This window comes from Panthera onca, chromosome D3, assembly GCF_046562875.1.
Source record: "Panthera onca isolate mPanOnc1 chromosome D3, mPanOnc1 haplotype 2, whole genome shotgun sequence".
Taxonomy (NCBI): domain Eukaryota; kingdom Metazoa; phylum Chordata; class Mammalia; order Carnivora; family Felidae; genus Panthera; species Panthera onca.
In genome coordinates this window covers 78,516,440-78,537,291 of record NC_138350.1, presented here as the reverse complement: position 1 = coordinate 78,537,291, position 20,852 = coordinate 78,516,440, and the positions used below count along the sequence as shown (strand labels likewise).

The 20,852-nt window shown below is 41.8% G+C and overlaps 1 protein-coding gene and 1 long non-coding RNA gene across 5 annotated transcripts in view; one reads left to right on the top strand and one right to left on the bottom strand.

Moving 5' to 3' along the window:
• The window catches only part of LOC144613798 (uncharacterized), a 58,365-nt gene extending 45,730 nt beyond the window's left edge, over positions 1–12,635 (top strand). For both annotated transcript variants that reach the window (XR_013551214.2, XR_013551215.2), the window contains exons 2-3: positions 8,763–8,905; positions 12,592–12,635. This is a non-coding gene — a long non-coding RNA (uncharacterized LOC144613798). The remainder of the gene's footprint in view (positions 1–8,762; positions 8,906–12,591) is intronic.
• Positions 1–20,852, bottom strand: part of CDH20 (cadherin 20) — a 207,015-nt gene that overhangs the window by 46,930 nt on the left and 139,233 nt on the right. For all 3 annotated transcript variants that reach the window (XM_060613985.3, XM_060613987.3, XM_060613986.3), the window contains exon 2: positions 4,052–4,451. In XM_060613985.3, coding sequence (XP_060469968.1) covers positions 4,052–4,297 — 246 coding nt within the window. In that variant the 5' untranslated portion in view covers positions 4,298–4,451. The remainder of the gene's footprint in view (positions 1–4,051; positions 4,452–20,852) is intronic.

The window sequence follows — 20,852 nt, the reverse complement described above, 5'->3', positions numbered from 1 at the left end:
TCTCTGCATCCCCCTCTTTGCATATGTCAATATAATCTAGCTTTAACTCGACACTGCCTTGTCCCTGGAAAGCCCAGTGTGGGTTTTATAAGGCCATACCAATTACAGCCGGTAATTGTTGCCATACTCCTTCTGAAATAGGCAAATACTCAGGCAGGCTCTCTAAACAGACATCTTCCAGAGCTCAAGGTGACAAACTGAATGCCCCTGGGGGGAGAGGGAGTGAAAGTGGATGCATTCTCTTTCATACCAAAGTGAGGGCGGAGGGAAGTGCCTGGGTAAGTGAATATAAAATGTGGAGGTCACACCCCACTTCAGTGGCTGCGCAGTGTTGGTTGAACAAGGTGGCTGTAGAGATGCACGCAGGGTGTTCTGTGTCCTGGGTTGGGGTAGTTAGGAAAGGGTGGGCACTAATCATGAGTACTCGAGGGTGCTACACAGCCAAGTATTCCCATTGTCAGGAAGCAGTCAGGCTTGCTTGGATTCCCGGTGTCACCCTAACGCCATCGACTCTTGTGTGTATTTCTTAGGGCCAAGTCTCAGGGCAATGAAAAGGAAAACCCGTGGCTTCAGTGTCATAATTCCTGTTACCTTCTTTGTAACTGGGGGCAGTAAGCATAACCTCTCTGAGCCGTGTTCGGTCGGCTGATTATCGGAAAGTGGTGAATCATACTCGCCTCACAGCGTTGTTCTGATGGTTAAGTGACCTGCTCTGTGTGACTGTGCCTGGCACGTGGTCCTGTGGAAGCCCGGTAAAACGTTAGGTGCCCTCGTCTTTCTGTAGTTTTATATGTCCAGCTCTGTGCTGGGTGCTCAGGGTTGGAGAAGCGTAGGGAAGGCTACAGATGGCATCTCAGTTTCCACCCACGGGAGAAGGGAAGGGGGCTCTAGACTGTACATGCACACAAAGCAACTACTGAATACAAATGTATTTTCCAAAACTTACTTTAGCAGTAGCCACGTATGTCTAGTTGGAAGAAATATTTTACAAATAATGAGTAGCTAGAAGCCTTTGGAATTCTGAATAGATAGAAGATGTGTCCATGATGACAGTGGCTTTTAAGCTAGGGCCCTGAGAAATCTGAACGTGATTCAGCAGAGAGCTGGTGATTGTGTGTCCTGGGCAGGGAAGTAGCCTGAGTACATGTCTGAGGTAGGGACAGATGCCCTAGGTGTGTGTGTCAGGGTCAGTAAGGAGACCAGCGTGACTGGGATCGGGACTAGATTTGAGAAATCATGGGGGAGGGCCGGGTAAGGGAGAAGGACTCATTTTCTGCAAGCCCTTGAACTATATGCTAAGAGCTCTGATAAGCACTGGAGCCACAACGCTTTCTTAATCAGAGGAGTGACATGATGGAAAGGGTGCTTCAAGGAGATGAATGTCCTGAGTCCTGGGGGGAGGAATGGGAAGATCCTCTCTACAGGGAGATGGGCAGTGGCTGCTTAGTTAATCTAATCATGAGGAGCAGAGGGACCACAGTAATGACAGAGCCTGGAGAGGATGAGGTGACTCTGAGAGAAACTGGCAAGGAGATGCTGACAGGATGTGGTGACTGGTTGTGCATGAGGGATGGAGAGAAAGAAAGTCAAAGCCACAGATTTTGAGGCTAAGAGATTTGCAGCTGCACTAGGCGTGTGCATCCTGAGCTACTGAGTTCCTGTGACGAAATCCCTGCCCACCACTGTTACCACCACTATCCTTACCACTACCGCTACAGAGTAATGGTTGTGAAGATCTTACTCTGGACCAAGTACTGTGCTGAGCACTTTGCATGTATTAGCTTATTTAACCCTTACTGTACCATGAGGTATTCACTTATTAAATGTCTTTTTGAGTACCTTCTATGTGACAGGTGCTGTGTTAGGCCTTGGGGATAAAATGGGAGCAATGTCCTTGCCCTTATTAGAGTCTAGTCCAAAGGCTTCAGACAATGCTCCTGTCAATAAACACATGAATGAGATATTGTGGGTTGTGATTAGAGGTCTGAAGAAAATAATGGTAGTGAGAGAGCCTGACCAAGGGGCCTACCTTAGAGAATGGTCAAGAAAGACCTAGATTCAAAATGAGCCCTAAAGAGCTAGGAGAAGCCAACCACCGAAGAAGCCAGAGGAAGAATTTTTATTATGGAACAATAAGGCAAAGCTTGGCAAGTTGTAGGAAGTACCAGGAAGCTATGTCTCTGGAACATGAGAGCAAGGGAAAGAAAGAGTGGCCTGCAGTGTGGCAGGAGGCCAGGAGGCAGGCTGGGTCAGAGAGGAATAGCCATGGCAGCCGTGGGGAGGAGTCTGGATGATTCAGAGTACAATGGGAGGACATTGAAGGATGGAAGAAGAGGGACACGGTCTGACTCTCATGTGTGGAGATTGGATTGGAAGAAAGTGTGGGTGGAGGTGCGGAAACTGGTTGGGAGTCTAGGCGTTTGCAAAGGTGAGAGGCGACAGGGGAAGCGGAGGGAGGAGAAATGAAGGATTTGGGGATATGTTTTGGCAAGGGACTGACAGTTTGCTGGTGGAGAGCATGTGGGGGGCAAGAGAAAGGTTTTACAAACTGCGTGATGGCAGTGCGAACATAGGGAAGACGCCGGGGGTGGGCAGACTCGATTTGGGAAGAAAACCAAGAATTCCTTAGCGGATATGCCGTGTTTGGGAGGGCTTTGAGCCATAAATGGGGAGCTATGTCACGTGTGCAGTGGGGTTTATGAGTCTGAAGCCCAGACGAGCGGTATGAGCCAGAGATAGAGGTTTTGGATTCATCGGTTTAGAGGTGGTGTTGAAAATCATAGGGCGTGGCAGATCCATCCAGAGCATGAATGTGGGTAGAGAAGAGACCCCAGGCAAAGCTGACGAGATGGACCACTAATTGGAGGGGGTCAGGTGAAGGGAGAAGACCAGCAAAGAGGCTGAGGAGGAAGGAAGGAAAATGGGATTGTGACGATCATGAGGCAGAGAGAGAAAAGTGAGTCAAGTAGGAAGGACTAGTGGGCAGCATCTGAGGCTGTGTTGGGCAGTTCCATAATATGAAACCACAGGATTTGGTAGTAGGGAGGTCCTTGGGGGCACTGAAAACACAACTTTAATGCAGCAGACAGAAGTCAGATCTGAATCCACAAGTGGGTGGGAGTTGAGGAAAGAGACAACTCTTGGGAAGTAGTAGTTCTTTTATTATCCCCATTTGATGTTTGAGGAAACAGAGGCTAATGGGGCTTTGTGTCCTGTCCAGAGTCACTCCGGAAGCAGTTGGTAAAGCTGGGTTTTGAACCCACATGTGTTTGACTCTGAAGCCCATCCACATTCTTAGCCTCTGTGCTAAACAAGTGTTTAAGTTATGATTTGAATGAATTATTTATTTTCTAATTAGGTCCTTGTTTCCCCTTTTCTCTCACTTGGTTGCTTTCACAAAATGGTCTCTGATTAGCATCCAAATAAAGTAAACACAGGAGAAAGCCTGGATTAAAAATGAAATGATGATAGATAAATCAAGGGAATTCGAGTGTAAAGTTTATAAATATATTCATTGATTGTCTCCAACTATTCTAAAGCGCATGCTAGGATCTTCTGAAATGAAGAATGTTTTATTCTTTTTTTTTTTTCCATTAAATTTAGGCCCCAGGCAATACCTGTGGAAATGCTTTGGAAAAAAAAAAAACAAAAACAAAAAACCAAAACAAAGCAAAGTAAAAAAAACCCTCCCTCCACTCCTCCCTTTGCATTTCCCAGTTTCTTCCCCATCCTGTTATTCCCCAGGCTGCTGCTGCCTCTTTTGGGACTCGAATGTTTCTCGCAGAGTCCCAGGCTTTTCCTCCAAAATCCAATTCCTTGTTTTTTCCCACTTAGAACAGACATATGAACAAGGAGAGAAATCTTTCCTTTCCTGACTGGTATCTGACAAAGCAAAAATTAGATTTCAACTAGCTGTCAAGTAACATACCGCTAGGTAAAATTGTTCTCAGGACCCAAACATGGGCTCGGTGACCTTTTCATATTCAGTTCATATTCATATTCTCTTTCAATATTCAGAACCCTGATAATGTGTCTATGTGGCCATTCTTACCTTGCCGACATACAAAGGGTCAGTTCCAGTGTACTCTTCCAGAACAAAAAACTGATTCCAAACCCAGCTCCTCTTTGTCCGCGAGTGTGTCTGTGGCTTATCTGACAGGAGCGCTTCTAATTTGCCTGGTGGTGTTGGCGTGCCGGAGAGAACGGTGGTCGTAAGGTCCATCAGTCCCCAGAAGTACAAGGACATGCCAAGTCCCAGCCAGCTCTTTGCATTGCTCATTCTACCAGAAGTCCACATGGGATTGCCAGGTTTTCAGAAAGTAAAGTACAGGATGATAAAGCCACTGGAACTTGAGGGTTTTCCAAATAAAAAATAACTACTACAGTTTACCGGACACTTAGGCTTCTCAAATGAGATCCCGATTCAGGTCAATCTGCTTGAAGTTGACTTCCTGTCAAGTGAAGGAGAACACACTGTGATGATGTCAGTTCTTTCCTGTGGGCTTATAGCAAGTTTTCAAGAAATGTCAGTAAATATTCCGTTCTCTACTCCACGAATTAAAGAGTCATAACATGTTATTGCTTTAGAAATGTTTGAGTAACAAATAATATTTTAATAAAAAGAAGACAACCTATCTAGCTATAATCAGTCGCAAGCCTTTGGATATGGATTTCAGTGGGAATAAAACTGGTGAATAAATTTCTTCTCATTGATATCATAGTTGGAGGGTTATGCTGTATTATTGATTGGCTTGAATTAATAGTGCGCTCTTTGAAATATTTATGATCAGGCAGCCTCCTAAACTTTTAAAAATAGCGTTCGCTTCCAAAATTTACAGCTAATAACTAATATTTTCATTAGCCCAACTGCTTTTCTTGGCTCATTAAAAAACCAAAAGCAAATCTAACTATCTTTTTTTGCCACCCACAATTATCTTGTGTCTACCCCATGTTATCGATAATATTAGGAATCTTGGACTTCATTTACAGGCAGCTACAGATCCCTTTCTGACTCTAATCATTCTCTGACCCCCTGGTGGAATCTGAGTTTCACACTCTACTGCTTTGGCTCTGAAGCACTGAGAGGGGCTGCTAATGTGACCTTTCTAGGATTTGAACGGCCAGTTAATCATTATATCACTCACACCAGACTTTAAAAGTGCCATTAGTCACATGCCTCTGTGGGCATGTGAAGAGAGGCTAGCCAACACATTTTTTTCCTGATCTGAAAGAGTCATTTAGACAAAGGGATGTTGACTTCTACCCTGGGGACACCTTTTCATCAGTCAAACTTCTTTTGTTGCTATGAAGTCAGATTAGCTGGTGACCTCACTCCTGGGCTATGACCTCATCAACCTTTTCTTCCTTGACTTTCGCTGGGTGTCATGAAATGGCATAGCCCTTCCACCACTCTGTCAGCACAACCAAAGTAACTTCTGAGGGCTTAATGTTTTCACTGTTGATGTGGCGAACTGCTGTCATCATCTCAGAACAAATGTGTGTATTTGGGGATTTCCGACCCATGTAGCTAAACAATGCTCCATTTCTGCAAGTGGTTTAAAATGAACGCATTGATGCCATCTCAGTTACCACCTTCTACCTGTCATCAGAACTCATTTTAGTGACCTCTCAAATACTCACTGTTGAAATGAACAAAAGAATTAAAAAGATATCTTATAATCACACAATATGCCATTTCATTTCTGGGTAAGAAATCACTTCAGAGAGAACTGATAAAGAGGACAAGCTGGGGGAGACCAGGGAATTTCTGTAATAGAATGGGAGGCTATGGCTCAAGTTCTAGCTTGAAAGGCAGATTGACTGTTAAGTAAAAGCAAGCTAGGTGTACCTTATTTAAGGTGACGTGTTTGTTAATAAAGAACAGTCGTGTGCTAGAAGGTTGCTCACCAAGTATTAGCGGTTTCCTCTTTGGACAGATAGGCAGAAACCCAGTTCCAGGGAAGAAGGAGTCTTGTTCTGGAAGAAGGAGTCTTAACCCGAGGAGATGGATTAATGAACAAAGATTGGTGAGAAACAGCTATGCTGTTTTAGGGACTTAAAAGATGGACCGAAGGGCATGACCCCAAAAAGCTATCGCCAGAACACTGTGATGCGTCATCACGAGGGGATTATTCCATGTGTTGTGAAGCACAAACCCATGTGTAACTTCCCCAGAGAGCACTAGATTAAGCGTCCGATACTTCAGCCCCTGGTGGTATTTTCATTACCTCTGACTTATTCACTCTGTAAACTTCCGTTCCTCCTATTAAGTAGGGAGGCATAATTGTACCTACTCCACAGGACTACCCTGAGGATCTATCAGCTGAGAGAATGTAGGCGAACGTACTCTGTAAATGGCTGGGGAGCCAGCTGACATTTGAACGACCAAGTGTGTAAAAACGACGAAACTGAGCCTGAACCATATTTCATGGGCACTTTTTGGACTATAATTTTGAAAGGACTTAATGTATATATATTATTTCAGATTTCTATATCTGGGATAAGTGCTATGGGGTAGTAGATTCTGACCCAGCCTAATTCTCTAATAAACAACATTATTTTTTTTTCCATATAAGGGAGCCTAATGAAGGACCAGCTAGCTATTTGAAAATTCTGTAGAACAGAGAAAAATTCTTTTCTGGGATTGCATTTATCAAAGTTAGACTAAACTCAATACACACATACACGCGCACACACACACACATACACACACACATATACACACACACACACTTTATTTAATATATTTCCTTTAATATCTGTGTTTCACATGTATACATTTTGCCTAAGCATTATTTTTGACGATTTTGTATTTTCTCTGGCTAGTTTTAACATCTTGCTTTTGAATTCTAAGTGCCCAAGTGCATACGCGTTTGTGTGTGGGGTTTGTAGATGCCCCCTTGCCTGCTTGGACTGGCTGAATTTTCTGGACAGAATGAGATTTGAGGAAATTTTGAGGGATTTTAAATACTGTCCCTTATATTTTCTCATCTCTTACAGACTACGCATGCATACATTCTTGCCAGTTAACACCCCCCCCCCCCCCCCCCCCCCCCGTCTTTCCCTCCGTGTGCTCTGAAGAGCTCAAGGAGAGAAAAAAAAAAGGTGTTCTTTGGAATCTTTGTGATGAATATTTTGTAGGCGGTTCAGCTGCCTCAGCTTTCATCTGTCTCTCCTGCCCACTTTGGCCTCCTACACACGAGTACAAAGGCCTCACGTTCTTCCCTTTTGCCGAACACGGCCGAGGGTGGATGTTGAGGACCTGTGGAGCCCCCTCGGTGGTCCTGTGAAAGCTCCGGTGGTCCGGGTGCCCCTCTCACGCTCCCCGTCACAGACATGAAATATCAAAGCCCGCTGTGCCTGTAAACTCTTTTGTGTTAAACAACTCGATAGCTGCAGTTGATGGAAAGCACTTTATTCCTGCTTCCTCGGGGGCAGAATACATGAAAAATACTCCCTGCCTAACTTTTCAGAAAGTACAGTCTGGGTTATACAAAAGTTCCATTATCTTTTCATAATTAGGGCTGTTTATACACGTGAAGGGAAATCGGTTCTATCAGAAATACTAACCCATTTTCACTTTTTATAAAAAATACGGTTCTCCTGTTCATGTTTTTCCTACGGGATAATAACAGCAATGGCATGTTTGAAGGTGGGCTGATTTCTGTTGTTCGTATAAAGGAAGAGACTAATATATGTATATTTGTATGTATGGATTTGCTTTGGAAGACCACATATGCCACACCGAGAATACATTAGTGGAAATTGACTTCTGTGTTAAATGAGTCTTTTAAAAGTTTTTCCCCCATCCTGCCTGAAGAAAGCAAACAGCTTGGTAATGAACACAGTAGGAAGAAATTAAAGTTGTAGATAAAGTGTGCTCTTGGTGAATTGTTTATTTCATTACTTAAATTCGTTGTGATATTTAAGATGGAGGGGGAAGGGATGGTTACTGCTTTATCCTTGAAGTGAACTGGGCTTTTATGGTCTCCCTCTGATGTCTTTCTTCATTATTCCAGTTTTCCTGAGCCTTTCATGGTTAATGGAAGTACTACTCAGTAAAGCTCAAATGACATCTCTGTAGAAGCAGAAAGTCACTTGCCTCTGCCACAGACTCTTTCTATAAAGGGAAGGTGTTTTAATTTTCTAACGTAGCCTCATGCCTTTAAGAGGTAAACATAGATGATGATATTGTGGTTTTGGGGAACTAAACTTCTTAAGCTATCGCTTTTAAGGAAAGAGCCTTAAAAATGTACTTAAAAAGAAAAAAAAGAAACCTGTGAAGATCCTAAATATTACAGTGAGCTGTGACAGTGTACTATGACGTGCATCGACATTGAATCGAAACGCATCTCAGTGTCACAATGCCATCCTGCCTCAATCAGGTGTCTCGCTTGAGAAATATGAGCAAAAATACTGTACTTTATAGGAGTCACAATTCTTCAGAATAGGATATAGGACCCAGAGAGAACAGAGCAGGTGGTTGTGAGTATAAATTGGAGTGAAAAATTCATATGATGATGATATCTTTGAATGTGTACAGTTCACAAACAGCAAGATTCCCGTTGTGGAATTCTGTAAAGAAATTACTTCCATTGCTTGTGTCAATGAACTTGTAGCATTCCTGAATCTGGGTGTGTGTGTGTGTGCTACAGACCAAAGTCTACCACTGGGGATGTGTTTTGGAGAAGGTGTGTACTGTGGTTTTGTGTGCTGAAAGATGAGACACTTCTCTGACCAGAAGTCTTTTTTATTTGCTACAGACGTGCCATCTTGTTTCTTCCTGGGCAGTCATGAATGATAGAAGATTCCTCCCTCTCTTGTGGCCATCAGCATACCAGCTTCCACAAAGCTACCCATCTCCGGAGGCGATCGACCCTCGGCACAGCCAGAAGAGGTTGTCCAGGTACTAGATTTCCCGGATTTGGGTTGCGTTCTCACTTCTATTCTGCTACTCCATGCCTGACTTTCCTCGTGACACTGTCCCCATCCCCAAAGTTAACATTTCTGAAACAGATACGGCTTAGTGTCAGTGTATACATTTAATGTGGTCATGTTTCCTTCCTTTACCGCTCCAAGAGGCTGTTAATAGATTGATGGTGTGTCTAGAATTGAGGAATTTTGGTAGACCTTTGTTTTTTTTAATAGACCAGAAGTAGAAAAACAAAGAATACTTTAATTTCCATGGATACTTCTTAGAGAAGGTGGTTATCACTCTTGCTTGTTCTAACTTCGCTGACGTGTATCTCGATGAATTCCCATTTCTCCAAGTTCCTCAGAAACTGGAAATCCCGAACCTAACGGTTCAGCAGTTACAGTGTTCACTCAAGCTGTTATCGCCTCTGACATCTTCCTTTTCTCACCGCTGGTTCTTTCTACTCTCATTTTCTTCCCCACAACCAGACTGGTTTATGAGAGGGAGTGCTTTTAAGAAGTTCAAAAATGGAAGCATGGGGCTGACGTGGCTGAGGGGGAGGCACAGGGTAGCTGAACCGAAGAGTTTAGGAACAGTATCTGGTTTTATATGAGGGTGTGTGTGTGTGTGTGTGTGTGTGTGTGTGTGTCCCCATGTGTGGGTGAGAAGAGTAGAACAAAAAAATGGGAGAAGGCATGAATTATGTAATTAGAAACTGGCTTTGAAAAACCTGATGAGGCCCATAATAAATCCCGCTGTGTGCATCCCGGGTATCTGCTGATGTCCCTAGCTGTAAACTCCCTAGCTCGGGTCACAAAAAAGGCATATACACTTTAGAAGTCCTTTCACAAGAGTTCCTGCCCAATTCCTCCTTGCTTTCGTTCCCATTAGAATCAGTTTTCCATTTGAGGTTGCCCTGTCTTTTCTTTCTGTATCTTCCAAGAATGGCAAATGGATTCTTGCGAGTTCCTTTCACGCATACTTAGTATCTAGTCCATGTTTTAATCCTAAAGGAGTCAGGAAGTTTTTGACCTACTTTATGCTTCCTCCAGTTTTCACTTTTAATCAAGCTAATGAAAGTACAGTTCAGTCCACGGGCAATTTTTTTGACTACTGTTAGACAAGAATGATCAATTTTGATTTTTCAGAGTTGTCTCACATGCTCACTAATTTGTAGCCTTATGTGGCCTTTATAATTGCTTTAATTTGTGCTTGTTCATTTTAAAGAAAGCATGTGTTTGAAATGTAATTCTTCGGCTAAAGTTCTTTGAAAGAAGTTGCAGATAATTGCTGCTTAGTATTTTCTCTTATAACTTCGCTTTTGTACAGAACTTTAGGAAAACAGGACAGTTCTTTCCTGGACCACAGTCTTTCCTGAACTATAAAGATTAATCCATAGGAAGAAGAGTTTTTGGCAGAAGTCAGTGTGCCAAAGTTAAGACTTAATTTCTCAGTTTGGTAAATATTGGATCCTCAAATATGCTTAGTCGATAGTGGTTTGTGAAGCCAGACAGAACGGAGTTTCAGTTTTAGCCCTACTACTTCTGATCTGTGTGGTCTTGAGCAAGTGGCTTAAACTTTTTCAGTCTGTCTGTCGTCTACAAACTGGAGATCATTGTAGACTCTTAGAGGGTGATTGGCAGCATTAAGCGAGAAAATACATGCAAAGCTCTTAGCACAGTATTTGGCAGATGGTCAAAGCCTTGTGTTTGAAAAACAGTAGGTGCTTAATAAATGTTCTTTTTCCCTCCTTCAAGGAGTTTACAGTTTAGTAGGGGAGATACTGCCGTTAATGCTGGTGGTAGAAATAGTGGTAGGAGTGGGCGTAGGCGTGACAGCATCGCTAGTGACAGGGATGACAGTGTTGTAGCAGCAGGAATAACAGAAGCAGGAACAGCAGAAGTTTTAGCGTGGAGTGTTCACTTTATGCCAGCCTGTGTTAAGTCCTTTACCTTCACTTTACCATTTGGTCTTTGCAAGAATTCCACAAAAAGGTATTCTTTTCCTGTTTTACACAGAGACAGAGCGTTGTGCTGGGATGGCTCGTAGGCTCCCACCTGCTCTCACAAGAGCTGGTTTGCACATCCCTTTGCAGCTCCTTAAACTGGTCATGGCGAGAGTGTTGACACCGCAGCTCTTGGCAAGTGCGACGGAGAGCGTGAACGGATGCACCTGGGTTCTTCTCAGGAGCGGCTGTCGCACGCGCTTTGTGCATGACTGACTGTGACACAGATCTGTTTGTGAGAAGGCCCGCCAGAGCCCTGGAAACAGCGCTAGGCCAGGGCAGGGGAGGGGGAAATGATGTGCGTCAGTGAGGAAAAGTTTAAGGTAGCATGTGAACTAGACCTTGAAGGAAAGAGAGGAGGGCATTCCAAGTGAAAGAAAATGCAAGTGGCAAGGTGCAGACGCAGGGTGCGGAGGCCCGGCAGGAGAAGAACACTTGAATTTGCATGGAGAATGGGGTCCATTCAAGAGCTGATGAGAGATGAGCAGGAGAGACAAGGCAGAAACCAGTAGCTAGGAGCTGTGGACATTGCTGGGCCGAAGTGTTTTGAGTATCTGTAGTTGTTCACAGTGAGCGATGAAAGGTTTCTGAGTGTGCAGGCGGGCCACTCCGGTCACTGTTTAGTGGGGTCACTGAGTGTGGGGGGGCCCGTGGGCCAGGCGGTTGAGAGTCCAGGGAAACCTGCGAGGAGAACTTCAACCAGGAATCCCGGGTCAGAAAAGGATTGGTGAGGAGTCCAAACCATTGAGGAGGCAGAGTCTCCATCGCTTGTACACTGAATGGATGTGAAGGAATGTGGGTATGGGGGTGGGGAACGGGGCGGGGAGGGGGTCTGAACCAATGGCAGGAAACTTCTGTGCTTCGGCTACAGCTGGAAGTTGGGAGGAGGCATTCGTTAGAGGCAAGGTAATAAAATTGGCTTTAGATTTAGGGGTAAAAAATTCATCCTTCTATGCCTGGTTATTTAAAGAGGAAGAACTTTCCTTCTCTTTTTAGTCCAAAACTTCAAAGCAGCTTTGGGCATAAAGAACGTGAGCTCCTTCCTCTCCTTTAGAGTGCTTCTCGCTGCTTCCAGAGCTCACCCTGCATCCAGCCCCCTGCTCATGACCCAGGTTGAGGCCTGCTCCAAGTGGCTTCCTGTGGCCGACTTGGTGAAACTGATCTGAAGCTTCATCTCAGCTAGGGACTTTTTGACCTGTCAACTCCCAGACATTGTTCCCTTTACGTAATATCCACTGTCACATTGGAGTCGTGTGTATTGTATCTTTCATTTCTCCAGTGTGGAAGGAATGTATGCAAAAAGGCCAACTGGCTACTCTGCTCAAGGGAAGGAGAAACTTACAGAACAAAAGAAAACAAAATTTCACTGATGTTTATTATTTATTCTGTTAAAGGAAAAGAGAAACTTCTCTTCTAATACAAAACCTCCCTCTCTTTTGGAAAATGATGCATAATTTGGACTCTCTGGACATCTTGGCTAAAGACTCTTTCTAGCTCAGCCTCTCAATGGGTGGTGCTGGGTGTTTGCTTAACCTTTTTGAGGCTCAAATATCTTTTTTAAGGGGTTTAAAGGGTTGTCAAAGATTATCACGATCTAATACTATAGATTAAGTTCTATTTTTATTTTATTTTTTAAAACTTCCTCTGTGTTTCCCATCTCATCTCTTCTCAGAGTGCCTCATGCATCTCCTGTTGGCTCTTCATTATTCAGTCTGGTAATTATTTACTTGCCTCTCCCTTCCCCATGTTGAAAGCTCCTTGAAGATACAGGTAATGTCTTTTATCCCTAGATACTTGATGCCTAGTGCAGTATTTGACACATCCCAGGTGTTGAGTAAATATTAACTGATGCTGATGTGGTTTTTTAAAAGCTGTAAACAAGTATTTAACAGTTTGGTATTATTATTCTTTCTGCTTTCAGTCTTTTAATTAATAGTTCTTCATACTTATCTTAATATCTATTCTTACCACCAATGTATTAAGAGGCATGCATAACCAAACAGTATAAAGGCAGAAAAGTCCAGAAAACAGTGAGTTTTTATGCATGATATTTTTGTTCTTGGAGAGCAAATACAGTAAGCCCTGACACGTCAGAAGTGCTCTAGACCTTGGCATCATTTGTTGTAATGCAAAGTTAAGGAATTCTTTGTAGAGATGCTCAGAAACCTTATGAGGGAATTGGGGTTTGAAAAATTATGGTGACCTAAAATTCTGGGATGTTTTTTAGTTATCTGGTTAAAGGGATATGACCACGAAGTTATCTCTGGTGGTTTGGCTTTTTAACCTCTTTATTTTGGGGGAAAGGGGCTGATATGAGAAGATCTTTATTCTCTAATTCTTTTCAAGGTCATCCCCTACCTGTTGGTTTGACAGTCGCCTCTTTCTTGAACCTAGAGTCTCTAGTAGTCCAGTCTTCGCTGTATTTACATTTCCTTTCAAAATGTTTTTATTGTATCTAGTTTGGCTGTGCATAGAGGTCTATGATGAAAATTTCTTCACTGTCTTTTAGAACTGAGTCTTACCATTGAGAAATTTAATGCATTTTAGCAAAATGATAGAGGAAATTAAGAAAAAGATACAGGATTCCAGAGAAAAGAGATCCAACATAGGGGACTAACAAGGAGAAGCCCTAATTAACAGGTGTATCTTAGGTCTAGACACAGAAGCCAGGCCAGGAGAGGGAGGGTACCAGGGGAAAAAATGAAACTGGTATTAGAGGGTTTGAGAAATTCTTGAAGTATTTGGAAAAATTGTTGATGGGCAGGAGACAGATCTTAGGAACATTTGAAAAAAGTGACATGCACATAAAGAAGAAAGGAAAAGAAAATGTTAGGCAGTTTTTAATCCAGAAAAACAAAACTGTTCTAGAAAGAAGGAATTAGAATCTTAATGTACAACTTGATAGGAAACAACATTCATTCATAATAAGGTAAATATTGACTATTCTTTTAATGGAAATTGAAATAGAACTGTGTTAAGAAGGTGAGGGAGAGGAGAATGGGTGGGAATATACTTACTTTTATTTATTTTTATTGTATTTAAATGCTTTTTATTTAAAGTTTATATATTTATTTCAAGAGCGAGAGAAAGAGAGAGCATGAGCAGGGGAGAGGCAGAGAGAGAGAGAAAGGATCCCAAGCAAGCCTCTGCACTGGCAGTGCGGAGCCTGACATGGGGCTCAAACCTACAAACCATGAGATCATGACTTGAGCTGAAATCAAGAGTTGGACCCTCAACCAACTGAGCCACCCAGGTGCCCCAGGAATATGTTTAAAGAGAACTAAATTCTCACCTATTCTACTGGGAAGTCAGGTGCTGATATGTAAAATAGATCTTTCAGGAAATACCTGTGTAAGCATATCACTTAGAAATACATGGGCAAGTATTTGAAGAAACAGCTTCTGGGGTTGCGTTTGGGGATTGGGTTTTGGGATTGGGGCAAGGAACTGCTTTTTCTTTTATCATTAGCCTTCCAGTGCCATCTTGTTTTGTTTTTGACCAATGCAAATAGTTTACTTTTAATAAAATAAAAACTGATTAAAAATTTAAAAGCATTAATAAGCAAAATAGATATTAAATAGAAAAGAAAGCATCCAAACAGATCTTATGGATATATTTTGTATTTTTTAGGACTTAAAAAAAAACCTTTAAGTATTTCTGATATCAGAATGCATCTTATAACTATGAAGGTTATTAGTACTTACATTATTAGCACTTAGGTGTAAGTGCGTTTCTCCCCCAACCAAAACTTGCAACTATTATATTTCTGGTACCTTTTAATTGTGGTTTCATAGGATCACAGAAGTGGAAATCCTTTAGTACACGATTTTTCAGAGCTCTGCTCTTCTGGGCACTAGGAGTTCTGGAGCTTTTTCAGGGTGAAATTGCTAGACTCTGCCTCCCTCATCTTTTTCCTTGTCTTTACTACTGTATCCTCTTTTCTAGGCTCCATATTAATCTATATTATATGTCTGGCAAGGCAGACTTCTTAAGTAAGTTGGTTAATTGTGGTTGGAAAAGCTATGTCCTGTCCTTCACCATCCACCGTCCGCTCTTCATTCACTGGACAGTCAAATGGGAAAAATTAAACCACGCAGGTTCATAGAACACATTAAAAAAAACAAAAAATACTAAGAGAAGATATAGGTGAATATTGCTTTTAGAATACTGGGTTGAAGAAGCCTTCCAAAGGATTAGCTAAGGTCGTGAAGGAAAATGTTAATAGAGTGAACTAAATTATTAGAAATTGTTGTATATTTAATATAAAAATTAGGCAACATGCATGAGAAAACACAGACTTATTATCCTTAACATATTAAAGAGTCTTTATGTTCATTGTTAAAAATGATAATCATTCCAGTAGAAAATGATCAAATGACAACAAGAGAAATTCATAAAACAGCAAATAAAATGACCTATAATATATGAGAAACATTTTACTTTTACAGTTAGCTGAGGAAAATGAGTTATTTTCAGCCTATTAACTTGGAAAACATTAAAAAACAAGCTAACCAATGTTGCTGGGAATGTGAGAAACTAGACATATTGAAAATATACTTCAGATAGAAGTGTAAGTTGACAAAAGTTTTTTTGAAAGCAGTTTTGCAATATGTGTCATGTCTTTAAAATGAATACGTAATTGATCCTAAGGAAATAATTATGATACACATTTTATTTGAATTTAAATATATTTGTATTTATTATGATATTTCTACTGTAGCAGAAAGTGAGATTCATCCAGATTTCTAACAATAGATGATTTTGAAAACTATGATATATCCACGCAAAGGGTTATCATGCAACTCTGTCTTTGAAGGACAATCGAGAATTGGTATTAAAGCTGTTCTCAAGGGGCGCGTGGGTGACTTAGTCAGTTAAGCATCTGACTTCGGCTCAGGTCTTGATCTTATGGTTTGTGAGTTCGAGCCCCACATTGGGGTATGCGCTGCCAGTGCTTGGGATTCTCTCTCCCTCGCTCTCTACCCCTCTCCAACTTGTGCTCTCTCTCTCTCTCTCAAAATAATAAACTTAAACCAAAAAAATAAAAAGCAGTTCTCAGAAACAGCATTTATTGTCACCTGCTTAACACAATGTTGCCATGTGTGCTTCAATTGGAGAAACAGAATTTGGACATTTCATAATTTTATCAGAAAGTGGGAAATCTACTCCAGAAATACCTCAAAATGAATTAATACCGTGAGTCAAGTTATGTTAGAATTAGCTGATCCAAGACTGGTATTGTCCATTATGTATAGATCTCAGTTACCTTCATAGAAGGTAGTTACAGAAGGCATTGTCTTTAAGCCTGAGCTTCAGTATTCTGTACTCCTCCTCGATACTGCCGTGCCTTGGCTGTCCTCAACAGACCATGCCCAGCCTCGCACACATAGCCACGTGCATGTGACAGGAGTGGTTATTTGATCTGCAGGCTGCAGCAGCAACCTCCCTCTAATTACATGATAGTGATATGATCTTGGGGTGGAGATTGATTCAGCATCCTCATTTTTCTGGGCTAGTTTATCCCCTGATGGTTCTTTGGTAGTGTTCTCTGCTCAGTAATGGAACTACCTTCCAAGCAAATGTGTGAGATGGTCTTAATTTGAACTCTTGAATGAACTCCTTCTGCTCCCCCCAAATCTGATCCAATTAGCCTCTGATAGAATCATTGAATATATACTAAGTTTGTGTTCTTAGGGACATTTTACCATGTTAACAGGGGATATATAAAAAAGGAGATTCCCAAATGGCCCAAGCAAAACTGGTCCAAAGAGCCATCCATCATGGGTTCCGGAAGTGACCAGTGGAGTCATGAGGAATGAGAACTGTTCTCAGTCTAGGATCTTTTGGTCATTTCAGGCTCATCAGAGTCCAGTCTGGTTTTGGCATCAGGGTCACCGACTGGCCTTAGGCCTAGATCAAAAGGCACAAGTATAGCCTCATATAATGAGGTAAGGGAGATCTTATCCCCTGACCCTTCATCGTTTGACCCTGCACTGGATCATTTTGGCACTAATTCCTGTTCTGGCTAGCTATTACTATGAAACAAATCATCTCAAAATGTAGTAGCTTACAACCAGTTGTTTTTGTTAATTTTTGTGGTTTCTGTGAGTCAGGGATTTGGATGTATCTTGGCTGGATGGCTCTGGCATGGGGTTTCTCAGGCATCTGCAGTCAGATGGTGGCTATACTGGGACACAGGGGTCTGGTGCAGCTGGAGGCTGTTGGTGCATCTCTGTCTCTTCACACGTGTCTTCCACATGGACTAGTTTGGGTTTCCTAATGGCATGGTGGCTTCCATGAGAGCATTTGGACTATGTAATGTGGTCAGGGCTCCCATGTGAGGATGTCTGTTCTCAAAGCAGAAGAGGCATTATCTTTTATGGCCCAACCTTAGAATCTTCTCAACTTTACTTCTGCTGCATTCTGTTGGTTATCAGCCACTTCCAGGTCCGTACTCTGGAGGGAAGGGAATTGGACTCCACCTCCTGAAGAGGAGTGGCAAGGCTCCAGAAGAGCCTGTGGGATGAGACATATTATTGTGACCACCTTTAGAAAATATACTTTGCCATGCCTGGGACATGAGACAAGCCATCCAGGGCCACTGAGGTCAGTGTGGAAGAACTTTTGTGATCTCAGATAAGCAAAAGCAGGGTTTTGTATTTGGAAGAGGATTTGGAGGGGGTGGGGGAAAGTCATTCTTTGTCTAACTAAACATATCCATATCCATATTCATATCTAATACACAGGCGTCTGGGTGGCTCAGTCGGTTAAATATCTGACTCTTGATCTTGGCTTAAGTCATGATCTCATGGTCGTGAGATTGAGCCCCTCGTCAGGCTCCTCTCTGGAGATGGAACCTGCTTAAGATTCTCTTTCTCCCTCTCCTTTTGTCCCTCCCTGGCTTGCGCACACATACTTGTGTGTGTATGCTCGATCTCTCTCTCTGTCTCTCTCTCTCTCAAAAACAAAAAAACCCCAAAACAAAACAAAACAGAAAGCCGAAAACCAAAACCAAAACCAAAAAACATGTATATAGAGAGCAGGTCTTGTTCGAATGGCCTAGTTACCATGTATGTTGTGATAGAGATGGGTGTATCTAAAGGATGGGTGTATCTATATGAGCTATACATACACAACTTTTGATTATGCCTGCTCAGGCATAACAAATAAGGAAATATGGTTCTGACTCCTTAGTACCGAGTGGCTGGAGAATTGTTATCAATTGATTATTCTCAACTTTAGTACAATGACAAGTAGTATTTTAAAGGAGTAAGTTCTGTATAGAGTGTTTAATATTCATTTGTATTGTAAGGATATCTAAAGTCATGATCACTAAGCACTGAGATTTTACCAAAGTGGAACAAATTAAAGAGATGGTGGAAAAGGACGTGTCTTGGCTTTAGGCATGTGGCTCTTTGAAGAAGTATTAGAATATAAACAGAACAATAATGAATAAAATAAAATCTGGTAATATCTGGAAGTAAGAGCTCAAAGAACAAACATAAGATTGATAGGTCATAGTGGATACCATTTCCTCCCAGTTTGACTCCTAATGGTTTCCTCTCTTGGGTCTCTTGCTCTGCTTACTCCAGTCTGTGGAACGAATGGCACTTCCAGCCATCCAAGTAGGAATCCAGAAGCTATGGTAAGATTCCTTCTGTCTCCTCTCCAACTACCCCAGTAAACTTTCAAGCTTTCACCACTGTAGCAGCCTCCTAACTGGTGTCCCTGTTCTAATCTGTTCTCTTACTAGCCAGAGGGATCTTACTGGGTCACTCACCTGCTAAAAGATCTCTAATGGTTCCTCATTTCTTAACTGATAAAATCTGAACTTCTTGAGGAGGTACTCAAGGATGTAAATGATCTGACTCCTTCTACCATTCTAGCCTCTTTTCCTGTCCCTTCTCCCCTCACATTCGCCCATTAAAATAAACTACAGACCCTATAGTTTAACACCTTTATGATTTTGTTCAAACAAAAGTGCTTTTTCCAGGCCCTTTGTTTGGCACCCTCTCTTCCAGGAAGTATTTGTTCATTATGAGGCCTGTCTTTTGTGCCCCCATACCACTCTACTCTGTCCATTTCACTGGCACAGCCCACATCAGTCTGCTTTCCCCACTAGCCCATGAATCTCTGAGGGCAGCGGCTGTCACCCCTGTGTCTTCAGAATTAGCATGTGTCAGCACCAAGCAGAAATTTAATAAAACTTGGAACTGAATGAAATTAAACAAAAAGTGAAAGATTCAGCAATGTAGCATTCTCATTTCAGTGAGAATTGTGGCACTTGTATGGCAATATTAACAGGGAAGGGTTCTGAGGATCCACCAGGTGGGACTAGGATCCTCACCAGAACTTTCTCAGTTTCTGACAGGGACAACCCGAAGGAGACTGTGGAGTGAGGCTGGAAGCTTGGATCAGATTCACCAGAGTCCACAAGGCTCTAAAGATGAAGCCTACAGTGTCCAAGGAAAGGACAGCTTTAAGGCTAGAGGAGAGAAAGTCAAGGTGCTGCTTAATTAACCACATCCACATTTTAGAAACCCATTTCCACTGAAGATGGGATCTCCTAGGAATCAGGAGCAGGGAACATGGCCTTAATCAGTAGAGGAAGAGATTTAAACAAAGATTTCCAGACAGTGAAGCTTATGAGCTGGGACAGATTGCTTATGGAAATTGAGAAGTCTGCCCTTTTCCAGGCGGGGGGAGAAGGCAGGGGCAGGACACTGCAGGCACAGAGGCTTTCACAGACTCAAGTAGGTCTGCCAGAGGTGGGGATGGAACCAAAGGGCCTTAAGGCCTTTTACAAATCCCACAAATCAGGGATGTTTTCAAATGCTGACTTTACATCATAGTAAGCATTTATAACATTTCACTCATGTTCGCCTAGAAGAAATGGTGAATTTGTGAGCATGCAGTGAAAAGAATTAGTGGTCTTTCTCTAAAGTGTAGTTGGTTGGTGATGATGCTTGATACTAGCTATTTCTACTTTTACTTGCTTTAAAGTAACTGTTAAAAAAAAAGTTTTTTTCCTTTTTTATAAATAACTCGCTGATTGATCTCTGGTAACACTTGTTGCAGGATAGGATTGTTAGCCCTGCTGCCTGGAAAAATTGTGTGTCTCCTTTGCTTTTATGCTGGCACTTTTCTGCCTTTCTGATATTTAAATACCATATAGCAGTGCCACAAAGATGTTCAAATGTTACCAGTGGAAACTGCATTAGCAGTTGAAATTCCTGTCTATTTCTTCTCTGTGTCGGTAAAGGAATTGGGTTTCTTTGGAATGGAAAATGCTCTTATATATCTCTTGCAGAATTTAATTTATTCTTTCTTTCTCTTATAATCCCTTTCATTTGTTTCTTCTATGTAGTAAAGAAACATTCAAAGAAACCCATATAAACTCTACAAGGTTTTGTTCTCCTACCATAAGGCTAAGAATAGCTTAACAAGAACCAATCCACATGCTTTAATCCACATGAGGGAAAAAGATTTTGTAAATGTTTCTCTTCAAAGCACCAAAACTAAATGAAGGTTAAGGGAGGAGGCTCAAAAGAAAGCCTTATTAATGGAAAATACATTTTGATAAATCAAATTGATTTTAATCTTAATAGTACATTTAAATAATGGAATTGGTTAATAGTATCAAATTAGGATTAAAGAAAGGGATAAAAATCTCTTTCCACAAGTTGTTTCAAAACAAGGCATTCACTGGCTGATGCCATATGATATCAATCTGATTATACTGTACACAATAAAGCATCATGCCCTGTGCTAAAATCCTGCTGGGAGATGTATTTAATCAGATGCCTTTGATATGACTTGAGGAATAGTTACTGTGGACTCAAAAGAATCCGAACAAAATCTTTAGCTCCTGCAGTCAATCTTAATCCAGTGTGGATGCTAGGTGTCTATACATACCCTGTCGTAATGCACTCT